The 13,170-nt window shown below is 34.9% G+C and overlaps 3 protein-coding genes across 3 annotated transcripts; 2 read left to right on the forward strand and 1 right to left on the reverse strand.

Moving 5' to 3' along the window:
* Positions 1–1,552: 1,552 nt before the first annotated feature.
* On the forward strand, positions 1,553–4,642 carry LOC143615456 (F-box protein At5g52880-like). The gene is made up of 6 exons (XM_077088581.1): positions 1,553–1,737; positions 1,820–1,971; positions 3,432–3,519; positions 3,843–4,045; positions 4,149–4,294; positions 4,423–4,642. Exons 1-6 carry the CDS (start codon positions 1,553–1,555, stop codon positions 4,537–4,539), a joined length of 891 nt encoding a protein of 296 aa, XP_076944696.1. The 3' UTR covers positions 4,540–4,642.
* A 914-nt stretch (positions 4,643–5,556) lies between these two features.
* LOC143614847 (reticulon-like protein B5) lies at positions 5,557–7,778 on the reverse strand. The gene is made up of 5 exons (XM_077088171.1): positions 7,559–7,778; positions 6,611–6,791; positions 6,382–6,520; positions 6,213–6,282; positions 5,557–5,726 (listed from the first exon to the last, which is right to left on the reverse strand). Exons 1-5 carry the CDS (start codon positions 7,776–7,778, stop codon positions 5,557–5,559), a joined length of 780 nt encoding a protein of 259 aa, XP_076944286.1.
* Positions 7,779–9,973: 2,195 nt separating this feature from the next.
* On the forward strand, positions 9,974–11,854 carry LOC143615467 (small ribosomal subunit protein eS10z-like). The gene is made up of 5 exons (XM_077088589.1): positions 9,974–10,074; positions 10,152–10,200; positions 10,756–11,035; positions 11,118–11,256; positions 11,697–11,854. Exons 1-5 carry the CDS (start codon positions 10,072–10,074, stop codon positions 11,775–11,777), a joined length of 552 nt encoding a protein of 183 aa, XP_076944704.1. The 5' UTR covers positions 9,974–10,071; the 3' UTR covers positions 11,778–11,854.
* Positions 11,855–13,170: the final 1,316 nt, after the last annotated feature.

The following is a 13,170-nucleotide window of genomic DNA, read 5'->3' on the forward strand; positions in this document are numbered from 1 at the left end:
AATAAAAAAACACAAAAATGTTTCCACCGTCTTCCTTGTTCTAAAAAAACCCCCTTGAAAAATACACAATGTTGAGTAAAAAAGACAATTGTGTCTTTTTGTTTCTCATTCTGTTTTGTGTTTATTATCTTCTTTGATTGTCTTTTTTCCTTGACATTGTGTATTTTTTTCTTGATATTGTGTTATATTAGTCAACATTGTGCTATATTTTATTCGGCACTGTGTTATATTTTGTGATTTATTGTGTCTTTTTTTAATTATAATTGTGTATTTTGTTCATTTTCGTCATTGTGTTTTTTCGGGGGGTTTTTTTTTTGAACGAACGAGAATGATGAGGAAAAACATTTTTGTTTTTTTTAATTTTTTATTTATATTTTGAGTTATTATATTTTTTTATTAATTTTTTGGAATTTTTTTTAGGGGTTTTTGTGTGGTCATAAATCCTTCTCATTTTTATCTTCTTTTATATTTTAACTTTTCCCTATTCTCTCTTCCTCTTAATTACTTTAGCCAATATATTTATTTAGCATTAGTTAGTTATATTTATTGTCGTTATAATTATCCAAAACACTTTAAGATGCATTAGTCACCAACTAATAACCAAGTAGCCGGGCTTTAGATTTGCTCGTGCTCCACAACTCGAATCACAAAGGTGATCTTCATTCGATAGTTATTCAGTGTATTGTGTTGGTTGTTTACTTATGTATTTGGATGGTTAGCTAGAAACAATCTCCACCAACTTCTCAAAAAATACACCTCCCAAGATTAATTATGGAAGGCATCAACATATTTGGATTTTTGTGGTTCAGCAATAGATTTAAAAAATAATCATTAGCTTGGGGAGATTGATTTCATGGCTTGTAAATCTTTTTGTTTTATTTCGGTGACTCACTGTTCTTTATACTGTTTTTAATAAAAATTGCTTTTTAAAACAAAAAAAGTAGCCACGTTTTAACAAAAGTGTGCTATCACCATGCTCTAGCTTCTACCCAACACTTGAACTTTTGTCTTCACTTTCTACGAGAGCCTAATTAAAGTTCGGTCAGAATAATAGCAAAAGATATAAACAAATAGAATAAAGAGCGGAACTATAATATAAACCATAACACAACATGTGTGATGAAAAATATACCTTTGTAATTATCACGAGTCATTCCTATTTTGATTTGGTGATAAGATGATTAGGGTATAGAATAGAAGATCAAGAGTTCAATCCCTTAGAATATAATATTTAGTTATTTTTATATCCAAACACAATATTTAGTTTAACTGCTATTGAAGGGAAAGTGAAGACTTAGGCTAAAGATTGCAAGGTCTTAAATGAATCTAGTTTCAATCGGGTTTTATTGCAGCGGACCTTGAGTTTCCTTCAAATCAGGAGATGATGTGGAGTACGGATGACATTTTGCCATTGGATTAACCCTCGTTGCCCATTCAGACACCTCAGGCTGGGTACAAACGGTTTACTGATAATGTCACGCTGTTCACAGCAAATGTGACTGAGAAAAATATCCGAGTCAATTTCAATTTCATACGATTGAAACTGTTTTCAATGGAAGGTGCGATGGATAGATACCAAAAATTAGGGCTCCAACAACCCCTTGCTCGAAGCTGCAATTACTCGTCAGCCTGCAGAGAACTCGCTTTCATTCTCAAACTCTCGTATTCCAAATTCCCCAAATCTTTGCAATCCGTTGTCTTCCAAGACCTCCTCACCGCCTTTCGCCTTCTTCCCAGGTACAATATCATCATTTTGTTCCGATCTTCCCACAAAGTGGTATTAATCATAGAGCAATTATCAATTTACTGATTGATTCAGGATGCAAACGCAGTCCGCCATTTCAGCAGTCAATGCTCTTGTTCAGGCTGCTGGGTCAGCATTGCCTAAGCAGAAGAAAACTCTGGCTGTCACCGAGTTTAAGCAAGCCATGGTTGCTCACAAGAGGTGTTCCAAAGCCCGCTGCGATGAAGGTTGGTTTTTGTTTTGTTTGATTTCATTCTCTTTGTATTATTCATATGATTGTTCTTCAAATTACGGTGACCGGTGTCTATGATTGAGCTAAATGTGTAAGCATAAAATGTATCAAATTTGGGTTGAGCAGATAAGTGTGAGATAGATCAGCGAAATACAAAATGTAAGAATAAATTATCGTCAATCATCATGGATTTTAATATAAAGAACCACCTGAATATAGTTTCTTGGTAGGCTTTTGGCTTTAATATAGTCTTGAGAGTAGCAACTTTGAGCAGTGGCAACTATTTGTCAACACTAAGTTGCATTGCAGCTTACGTCTTCATGCCGGATTACATGTATTCGATTACAATTTTCATCAAAAATATCTATACAATAGTTTGAGACCCAATAGGTTAAGCGTGTGGCGACTGATATGAGAAAAAGGCAGCTGGCGCTAATCCTAATCTTATTCTCACCCCAAAATTTTATTTTTTTGGCAAGTTGCCCATGTATCTTTGGCCCAAGTTTTAATAATAGGAAAACTTTAGTTGTTTAGCCTATATATAGTATATACCCCCCCTATTTAACTGTAATTCTCATCACCTCCAAAGTAATAAGATTGTCTTGCTAGTTGTAGCCGTGGATGGGTATCGGTTTAAACCGAACCATGTGAATCTTGTGTTCCTTCATTTTTTTTTGTTTGCTGCGTTGTTTGTGTTTGTGTGTGGCCAAACATAAGTCAACAGCAGCAGATCTGTTGCTGCAGTTTCAGTTATTCTCATTTCTTGGAAAGGCGTGATACTCATGCTTACACTAATCTCCTATTTGTTGATAAAAACATGTAAATAATGCTATATAGTCTAAGCAAGTGAAGACATACTTCTGATTCACTATTGGGCCATCTGATAGTTTCATATTCCTCATTGTATTGCTTCCTTTCAATTAGTAGCTTTCCCTAAACATATGAAACTAACAATGAAGCCACAACTTCATTCAGTAGTTGCTGACTTCATAATTCATATAGCTTCAATGTTAGTTTCTGTCTCCAATAGTACTCCAGCTTCATTGGCAGATCCTGTTGTGTTATCTTCAGTTGTCTCTTCTCTTAGCTTGAATCTTGGGTCACGTTTCTACAAAGAGGATTTGAGTCAAAATCAGTGGTTGACTTACAACCTGCTCTGATACCACTTGTCAGATCGTTTGATTTTAACCTGTTTGTATGGTATGATTGCTCTTTGAATTATCATAATGCGCTTGTTATTGAGATGAACAGATACCATAAATGATGCAAGAGGGACAGTAATTTAACACTTTAAGTGCCTTGTGTCTTTGTTTCATAAAAGAGTTAAAACTTACAAATGCGGGTTTTCTCTGTACTTTAAATTAAAATAATGAAGCATTAAAACTTGTGGCGGTCCATATTGTGTATAATACATGTTTCAACTTACATAATTTTTTTTCTGTGTTCTTTATCCAGATTTAGTTGAACTTCCACAAGATGTTCTAGTGCACATCTTCCGTTTCTTGGATTTACAATCTTTAGTTTCTGCTTCACAAGTTTGCCGGTATTTTTTTCCTTTATTATTCTTTTATATCTGGTTTATATGTAAACACAACCAAAGGGATGAAGGAGTAATTAAAGGTTTACTTGGTAAATTGTTGATATGCAAAGCAGATGAGATAAATGCAACTTTTGGCTGTAAACAAAGCTTATGTGGTTGTACTAGACGCATACCTCAAGCTTTGTAAACCAAGCAAATTAGTTAGGGTGATTATAAATTTTAACAAAATTATGAGTGAAATAAAAGAAAAAAAAAATTAGAAATCAACTTGTTTCCACCATGAAAATCTACATGCTGCTAAATACATGTGAGCATTTCATATGCAGCTCATGGAATGCTGCATCAAGTGATAATCATCTATGGCAGTTGATACATACCACATTCTTCAACACATTTCATAATTTCTCCAAAATTGATAAACTTCATGGTGGATTGGCTGATCATGAGAAGTCAGAAAGCTCCAAATCCACAGAAAGCATTGCATGCAATAACATTGACTGGAGAACTAATTTTAAGATTGCATATAATGGTACGCGTTTGAATTCTATGTTACATGCCAAGTTTAGAAACTATATAGAAATATTACTTTGTTGTGTGTTATATTTTAGTGATTAGGTTTGTTTTGATTTCAGGCCTCTCATCAAAGAAGCTTCTTACGTATTCAAGGGGACTGTGCACACGCTGCCATGAAATCGTCTGGGTCACAGACATGAGTTTTGAAACTGCTTCTAAGCTGGAATGCAAATATCTCCATATCAAACCAATATCTCCATCGCAGGTAACTTCACCCGTAGTTTTGGGTTTTCTAATTCATTTAGATCATTTCCAGTTCCTTTTATGCGCTTACTGGTATGAATAATGGGAATGATGAATGCAAAATTGAAAATTGTTTTTTTCTTTACCCAGGTTGTTGAGTATATAGATGGTGATTATGCTTCAAGCGAGAGCGATAGTGATTCAGAGTCGTATGATGAATTTTGGTCCAAGCTTTGGGCATATCCCAAGAGTGGGTTATCTGCTTGAGGTCATGTACATGGTGACGTGGATGAAGCTCACTAGATGGCGGTTGTACCTGATTTTTCTGGTCAAGCTTTTTTTGATATCGGTCCAAATTGTAATTGGAAACATAGATTGAGATTGAATATGGATGGCGTTAGAATTACATGCCATATATGGAACAATAATAATAGAGGTTGTTAGCGTGAGATTATAAGAAATATTTTCGACAACCCACCGACACCACAATTTTGTCTTTTCTCTTTGGAGAAGCTGTTAGCTAAAACGTCATGGAGTTACATCAATACTCTGCTAATCAACGTGATTAGACAAACAGAGTCTGTGTTAGATAGGTGGCCTTTTTGCCTTCCAACAAGTTATGGTAGATTGGTAGGAAAGCAGTAGAAACGTGATAGGACTGAGAATGATACAGTTTATTTGAGACAACCACTCACCAAAATAACAATACAGCTTGTGAATAAATCTCAAACCTCTAAAATGTCAACGGTACGGATGACTATAGGAGAACTTTGTTGGAATGAAAATGTATATCATGCTACAAGAAAATGAAGTATTACAAGGAATCAAAATTAGATTGCATAACGGCACGATAGCATGATATCGAAATAACAATATGTAGAGTATGATGGTTTTGAAGTATATACCCAAGGAAAACCAAAACCCATGGGAAAACCAGCATCATTGTTACCGGATTCCAAATCTGGTTGGCTTTGTTTAGGGATGGGGCGCAAGGTTTTCGACCCTAAACAAAAATCTACATGAACTATCTTCAATCAAAGCCTTGTGAAGTTGTACTTGTAATTATAATCGAATGATTTAAATCATACACAATCTACTACATTTTATTATAATCAAAAGACGTGAGCGACCCACATTGCGTAAAAATCATAGCTTGCTACTTGCATAACATTAATGTTCAGAATCTACATATCAATTCTAATACAAGTTTTAACCATAAAAGAAATACATAAAAGGATTTGAAAGACATTGTTTTAGTCAAATGTGGCTCAACCTCCATTGCTCCTATGCAACCTTCTTGTCTTTTGATTGTCTACTAGGAATCCTGCTTAAAACCTTTTCCTGGAGTACATCAAATTGTTTCTTGAATTCCGCTTCTGCTTTCTCCAGACAAACATCGGCCTTGTCCTTGTGTCGCTCATATAACAACGGCACAGTGTGCAACAAAACGAAGCCTGTACAACACCAGGAAATCAAAAACATATGGAATAAGTTAAGGCATGATCATAGAATAAATTTTCTAATGGTAATTCTCTTTTTTAGTAAATTGGTTTGGGTGGTTTTACGCGCTAAAATGATACTTTGGGTGACTTTTACTTTTAAGATAAAATATGTGTTTGGATCAAGTACAAATGAATATTTACGTGCAAATTAACTGTGCGAAGGGAAGCAGGAAAACACGTGGTGGCAATTTGTTAACTACTTTAAATACACAAATACAACTAGCATAATTATTGTTACGCTAGTTGTAAAAGTATAGTGTGAATAATCATTACGCTATTAATGCCATCACGTTTTCTTCTGTATCCTTCGTACGCTTCGCACCGAACTTTTGTATGTACCCAATCTGATAAAATATAACTCAATGCAGACCAAAGTAATTAACAGGTCACAATGGCCACCTCTAGATCTACTACACAAAATTCGCAAAGGATTCTTACAAATGTAGACCAAGGTCAAGAGGCTACAACAGCTTCCTGCAATTGATACAATCCACAAACCAGCAATTACCTGATGAACAAAGAGATTAGATCAGTAAACAATCCACAAACCAGCAATATCCAATGTAACGCATAACGGATTGAAATATTGATATCAAATAGAGCATACAGCTAAGAATTCCTTCAAATCTTTCCCAGCAGAGATTTCCCTAAGGACCTCGAGAGCGTTGTTGATTTCAAGCCTAAGAACCAAGGCCACCTGCAGAGCCGTTTCTTCTTCAACTGCAACTTGTGGGAATTGTGGACACCTGGTTATAATCAAATTGTAAACGTGTTAAACACACTGTAATAAATGAGTTAAACGGGCAGACAAGTAGACATGTTTAAGCAAACGTTACTTGTAGAAGAGGTTAAGTGTATTTGACCACAAGAAATGGCCTCCGAGCACTAGTATTAGAAGATGACATAGTAGACTTAGCAAGTGATATTCGATCATCTCGAAGAGCGCCCATACTATAGTTGCGAAACCAAGAATAGCCATTGATTTCCTCTTGCTCCTCCATAGAAATATATCAGCAGCTGCCATAAACAAACTTGGTTAAAATGAAGAAAAAAATGAAAAAAAGAAACTATTATTAAATATAAATTAAAAAAAAAATTCCCATGTCAAATGCATCATATCTCATGACGTATGTCCGGAAAAGGGTTTAATCTTTGGGTTTTGAAATACATATTGTCCGGTCAATTATCTTTTAACTTACATACTTGTTAATTAGAGCATTCACATTGAAGCCTCTATATCTATACTTTCTAATGAAATAAGTGTCTGAGTTAACACACAGATAAGAGAGAGACGGAGAGTTGGATGATGAAGTTTTTGAAAAGTAAACAAAACTGTTAAAGAAAAAAATATAAGTTTTTTAGTTAAGTTACAGAGATGTTGACGGAGGCTCCAGTACTATGAATGTTCATATGCATTCATATACATGTACATATATATTTGACCGTCAGATGGTGGTCCCTGATGCCTCTTTTAAAGTTTAAACTCAACTTGGCAACCCCGTATAAGATAAAAATTAAACACTAAAACTTTTCAGCACAAATTTGATATTTTAAAAGCTCAAAACAATTAATGGATGCAAGTGATCGAGCTCATATATATTATTAATGAACCAAAGGTATATCTACTACATATATACAAAAAACCAACCTAAATTCAGTGAAGCATATGAATAATATAAACAAATCTGAATATGACAAATTGACAATGTGATCCATTTATTGATCTGAATGAATTACAAATCTAAATGCAAATAGAAAAAATGATAATTAATTAATTAGTGTACCTTGACCACCTCCTAAGAGAGTATTAACAGGTTTGTCCTTCCATGATGTCGTGTTTTTGTTAGATGGAACAGGAAAACTCTTCTTGTCTTTGGTTTTGGCATCGGAATCCGATGACGAGGAAGAATCGTCTCGGTCAAAAATCTCGGTGATCTTCTCTTTAGCTGAATCGATAAACGTGGTAGGTTCGTGCTCAGGCTCTCCGGCGACGATATCAGCCATGTTTCGATCAGTTATTCGCCGGCAAATGGAAGAACGTAGGCGTTTTGTGAATAATATCGGTCGGAACGAATGAATATGGTTTGCATGAGGATGTTTGGATATTGATATTCGATCTAGGCTTCGAATGTGGGCCCAGTTTTGGGCTTTATATTATTCTTTTGGGATCTCGATTGTATAGATTAGGAGCATATCATAAAAGGGACCTGAAAACCGACCCGAACTCGGGATACGAGAAACCCGTTAATAATCGATTGAAACTGATGATCAGGGACCACTTATACATATTTGAACTCGGACCGATTACAAACTAATTGACTGAAATTGGTTAATTTTAACATGTTATGGTAACTGGTTACAAACGTTAAAATTTAATTTTAAAGATTATGACTATTTTCTAAGGGTTATAAACGGCTATATAAATGTTAGACACCGCTAATTAACAATTTTAACCCTCCTAATGATGTAATTAACCTCTCAATCTCTCGAATACTCGCTAGTCTCTAACACAAAATCACTCATCTCGATCATGTCTCAACCCAATTTGAACTAACATTCTTTCCCCAAATTTACTTTACCTTTTTTCTCACATACATTAGGTTTTCACAACCGTTCAATGAAGTATATAGGTGGGAAAAAACTCGGACCCGAAACCCAATATGAACCTAGCAAATCCAGTTAAATATTCGATTATATCCGAATTGGTTCCTACCCGATCTGGTTCGTGACTTTTATTTACCATACCTAGAAACGGTTATTACCTGGTTCTGGTTCCTGAAAATATGCAGTTAATGAAGTATAGTCTTAACTCTTAAGGGTCATGAAAAGTAATAAGAGCGTTAAAACGGTTGCTCTGTCTCTATAATTATACTTTAACTAAAAAACATTTTAATTATAGTTTATAAAATCTTTTAAAAATCCCCATATTTTATCCGCTATATCTAACTCTATTTAACCCTTCTTATTTTTTTGCTTTTCTTACACTCACAACCTTTACCAATATAAAAATTTTAGAATATGAGATTTAAGAATAACTCAGTATCTTTTAATTATTTTTTAAAGTTTAAGAATGAAAAAGAGTGCTTTAACCAGAGGTGAATAAAAAAAACAGTTCCGAATCCAATTTGGCGGTTCCTATCTGGAACCGGAACCGACTCTATCTTACCAGCGGGTACGGACCAAATTTTGGGTTTCTCTCTAGAACTGGAACCAGTTCAACCAATACCCGGTCAAAAACCGACCCACCTTATTCGAAAAAACCCAATCAAATACATGACTATACCTATCCGACCCGGTTTTGACTTTTGTTGACCATAAAAATACCCGGTTTATGCACTTCTAGTCTAGCTTTAACTAGCGGTGCAAAAAAAAAACCCGAAACCGGAACCGGACCCAAAAAAAAAACCCGAAACCGATTTTTTTAACCCGGTTTTTAATACCTGAACCCGACCTTACCCGTAGGGTACGGATAGGATATGACTTTTAATGCTAAAACCCGAACCCGAACCCGTTCCCAATATAAACCCGATAATACCTGAAACCTGGTTCTAGTTATACCCGAAACCCAGGTTTTTTCCATACCCGAACTGGATTTTTTTGCATATCCGGATGTTAGTGTTTGTACACATTTGTCTGTGTGACACTTGACAGTGGTTATGTGGCTGGCTACCCATATAGCCGCTATCCAACGGATCTTATTTTAAGCGCATATTTGATATGAATACTTATTTAGAGCAGCGCCTTTTGATATACCAAACAACAATTTATAACACATAAAATATATGTGTTTTTATATCATTTGTTTAGTTTTTTGCATATGTTTTAATGAACTTTGAAGATTGTAGGCAAAAAAATGGAGTTAGGATAAAAAAACGAAGTAGGCCCGTTAACAGAAGGTCGTTGCAGAAAAATGGTTTATTTAAGACCCGGAAATAGGGTATTCAAATACCCGGGCATGGAAGACCTGGTTCAATACCCGACCCGGACCCGGTACATAGGGTAATGTTTTTCAACCCAATACCCGGACCCGAACCCGACCCGGGTATTACTAATACCCAAACTTAGGTTTTCTAATACCTGGTTTATGCACCTCTAGTCTAGCTTTAACCAAGGATGATGGACCCATTAGCCCATCACCATCGACTTAATATGCAAATAGATGCTTACAAGCCCAGGGACTATCTTTGCCAGCCCAAAATACTAGCACTATATATCCAAATCAATTCTAGGGTTTGCAATGTTGCGCGAATTGTGAACCGAACGGCTCCATTCATCTCCTCCGATCTCAGCAGCAACCATGGTAACTTTCTGCTTGATTCTCATTTGTTAAATCCATTCTTATTTACTTTTACTTGCTCATTTCATGCTATTTTTCAGATTATCCCCGATAAGAATCGCAAGGCCATTTCCAAGTACCTATTTCAAGGTCCTCATCAATTTCTCTTTATATATCTCTCTCTCTGTCGGTGTGTGTGTATATATATATATACTTTTTTAGTTAAGGTTAATGCTGTAACGTATTATAGAAAAATGTAAGCAGCTTGCTGAAGTTCATATACTGTTATTCGTAACATATCAACCATTGCGCATTGTATAGCATTATCTTCCTGTATAAAAGTTTATTTTTTAACTAAATGTTACACTATGTGTAACAAAATGGTGTTAGAAATATGTTATGTGTAACATTGGTTATAAAAGGTTTGGTAACATGGGGGCTTTCTCAATTAAAGAGGGTTTTTGTTCTATATGTGTGTTTATATTTATTATGAGCTATAGGTATGCATTTTTGTGAGCCATGTATGTTTTTTTTTTAAATTTTTTGTTTAGTTTTATTTGAAAAGATTAATAACATATAAAGAATGAAAGTAATAAATTTAAACAAATTATGTTTAAAGGTGGTTTTGTTTTACAAAGTTTTTCAGTATTTCAGGGGTTTTTATTACTGATGCTTTTGTTGTTTGATGTGGATATGTTTACACAGAGGGAGTTTGCTTTGCTAAGAAGGATTACAATTTGGCGAAGCATCCGGAAATCGATGTTCCAAACTTGCAGGTGATTAAGCTGATGCAGAGCTTCAAGTCAAAGGAGTATGTGAAAGAGACCTTTGCCTGGATGCACTACTACTGGTATCTCACCAATGACGGTATTGAGTTCTTGAGAACTTATTTGAATCTTCCGTCTGACATTGTTCCTGCAACTCTTAAGAAGTCTGCTAAGCCCCTTGGACGCCCCACGGGTGGACCTCCCGGTGACCGCCCTCGGTAATCATCAAAACATGGTTAATTTCTCTTGTTTTTTGTATCAAGCTCTGTGTTTTAATTGGTGCATTGTTTGTGTATACAGTGGACCACCAAGATTTGAAGGGGATAGACCTAGATTTGGTGATAGGGATGGGTATCGTGGTGGCCCGAGGGGTCCTCCTGGTGAATTCGGCGGTGAAAAGGGCGGAGCTCCGGCTGATTATCAGCCTGCTTTTAACAGGGTAATGTTTTTGTTTATGAATATGCTTACATTGATTATTGGTTTTGTTTTACACTACAGAACTTATTTTTTACTTGTAAATGCAGATATGATGATAGAAATAAGGTTTACATAAATTGATAGTCTTGTGTTTTTTTCGTGATAGATATTTAACGATCTTGGTTTACTTGAGACTTAGGTTTTTTTAAAAATGTGTTAAACGGGTTTGTAGATTTGATCTAATATGTAGCTGGCTCATTTTTTTTAATATGTTAGATTTTGCAATCCATGATTATTTTCGTGTCATGTTGGAAATTGTGATGAAAGTTTCACCAAACGCCTTTGTATTGTTGCTTTTTGAGTCATCAGTGTGTGTGGGAGAGTTTTGGTGTTAAAACAATTTTATTCATTCGGTTTGGTCACTCTTAAGGTGCTGTCTAATTTATCTGTTGAAATTTGCAGGGTGCTGGTTCAAGGCCCAGTTTTGGCCGAGGTGGAGGTGGTTATGGAGGTGCTGCACCACAAAGCTCAAGCTTCTCTTAAAACATTCTATTTGTTGGCTTTGTTTTCCAGACTGTAGTCGGATTTTTAACTTTATTTTGGTTTGCTGAATGTTGTGCTTTGTTTTAAGTTTTATATAATTCTACAATTTTGTCATAATGGTTCATCTTCAAATTTAAAAGGAATATCAAGCCACAAAAAAGCTAGTATATTACCGAATTAATTTTGTCCAATTGTAACACTAAGAAAATTAGTAGAAAAAAGTATAGAACTTTAATCAAGAGAAAAAGAAATAATTAAATGTGTGACGCGGTTTTTCCTTCTTTCTATCTTTCTGCATGTTGTACATGGAGAAAACTTTGACGACACTTGTTTTATTTTTTTCATCCTAAAGCCTTTCATGTTAAATTCTCTCTTTAATAGTTTGGCAAGTGTTATATCCATTCTTGATAATTCAATGGTGTGCAAATCATCGGCATAGACTACTTAGGAACATGGGCGGATTTAGTGTTGGGTTAGGTGGAGCGTAGGCATCCCCTCAAGCTCGTATTTTTTTCAATAAACTTCTAATGTATTAGGCCCAATGACCCCAAGTGCACATCCATGTTTTTTCTAGTGTCGTAAACCTAAATTTCTGAGCTTAACTTGTCAAACGTAATTTTAATTTGGTTTTCACAAAATAACAATTAAGCCCAGATTATTTTACTGTCTGACCATTTTATTTAATTAGGTATTAATATAGTGATAAGTTCTTGTGTTGAATTGGACCATCATGAAAATTAGACCAAACATGAGATGTTCATAAATATCATTTCCTTTTTATAATTTTACGCTATTTAACTTTGTAAAATTTTGGTATAATAAGAGCTTTGAGATATGATAACTATGGAAATGTTTTCGTCAATTACTATATATATTTTATTTATTATGCTTTGATGAAATTTGTTGCTTACATTTCTATACCTAGTTTATTAAATGTAATTTCTTTACCTGATCCATTTCTGGATAGGAAGGCTAAAAAAATGGATCACTCATGCACATTTAAACCATAAATATATATAGTTTACAAGAAGAAAAACTCAACCGTTTCAATTCAAGTATTAGAACCCACAACCAAATTTTCTTTTCAAGTGTTGGGCCCAAACATATCAGAACGACGCCGTTAAGCAGATACAAACGAGTGACTCCATTTTGTATTCGAATCATCGAAGTATTTGAAACCCTAGCTCTGGAATAGTTAAATACTAAGGTAGGTGATCTTCATCATGATTGATTCTTAGCTACTACACGCATGTGATTATATTAGATTTCTGTTTGGATTTATGGAACCGATCTTCGATTGACAAATTGCTAGGGTTTCATGTCTATTCGTTGTTCTTTATTAGTATATTGATATATATCCTTTCCCGTTGAATTGCGATTATTATGTTCTAAA

This window comes from Bidens hawaiensis, unplaced genomic scaffold (genome assembly GCF_021521415.1).
Source record: "Bidens hawaiensis isolate Kalapana, Puna unplaced genomic scaffold, B.hawaiensis_p1.1 tig00002306_1, whole genome shotgun sequence".
Classification (NCBI taxonomy): Eukaryota; Viridiplantae; Streptophyta; class Magnoliopsida; order Asterales; family Asteraceae; genus Bidens; species Bidens hawaiensis.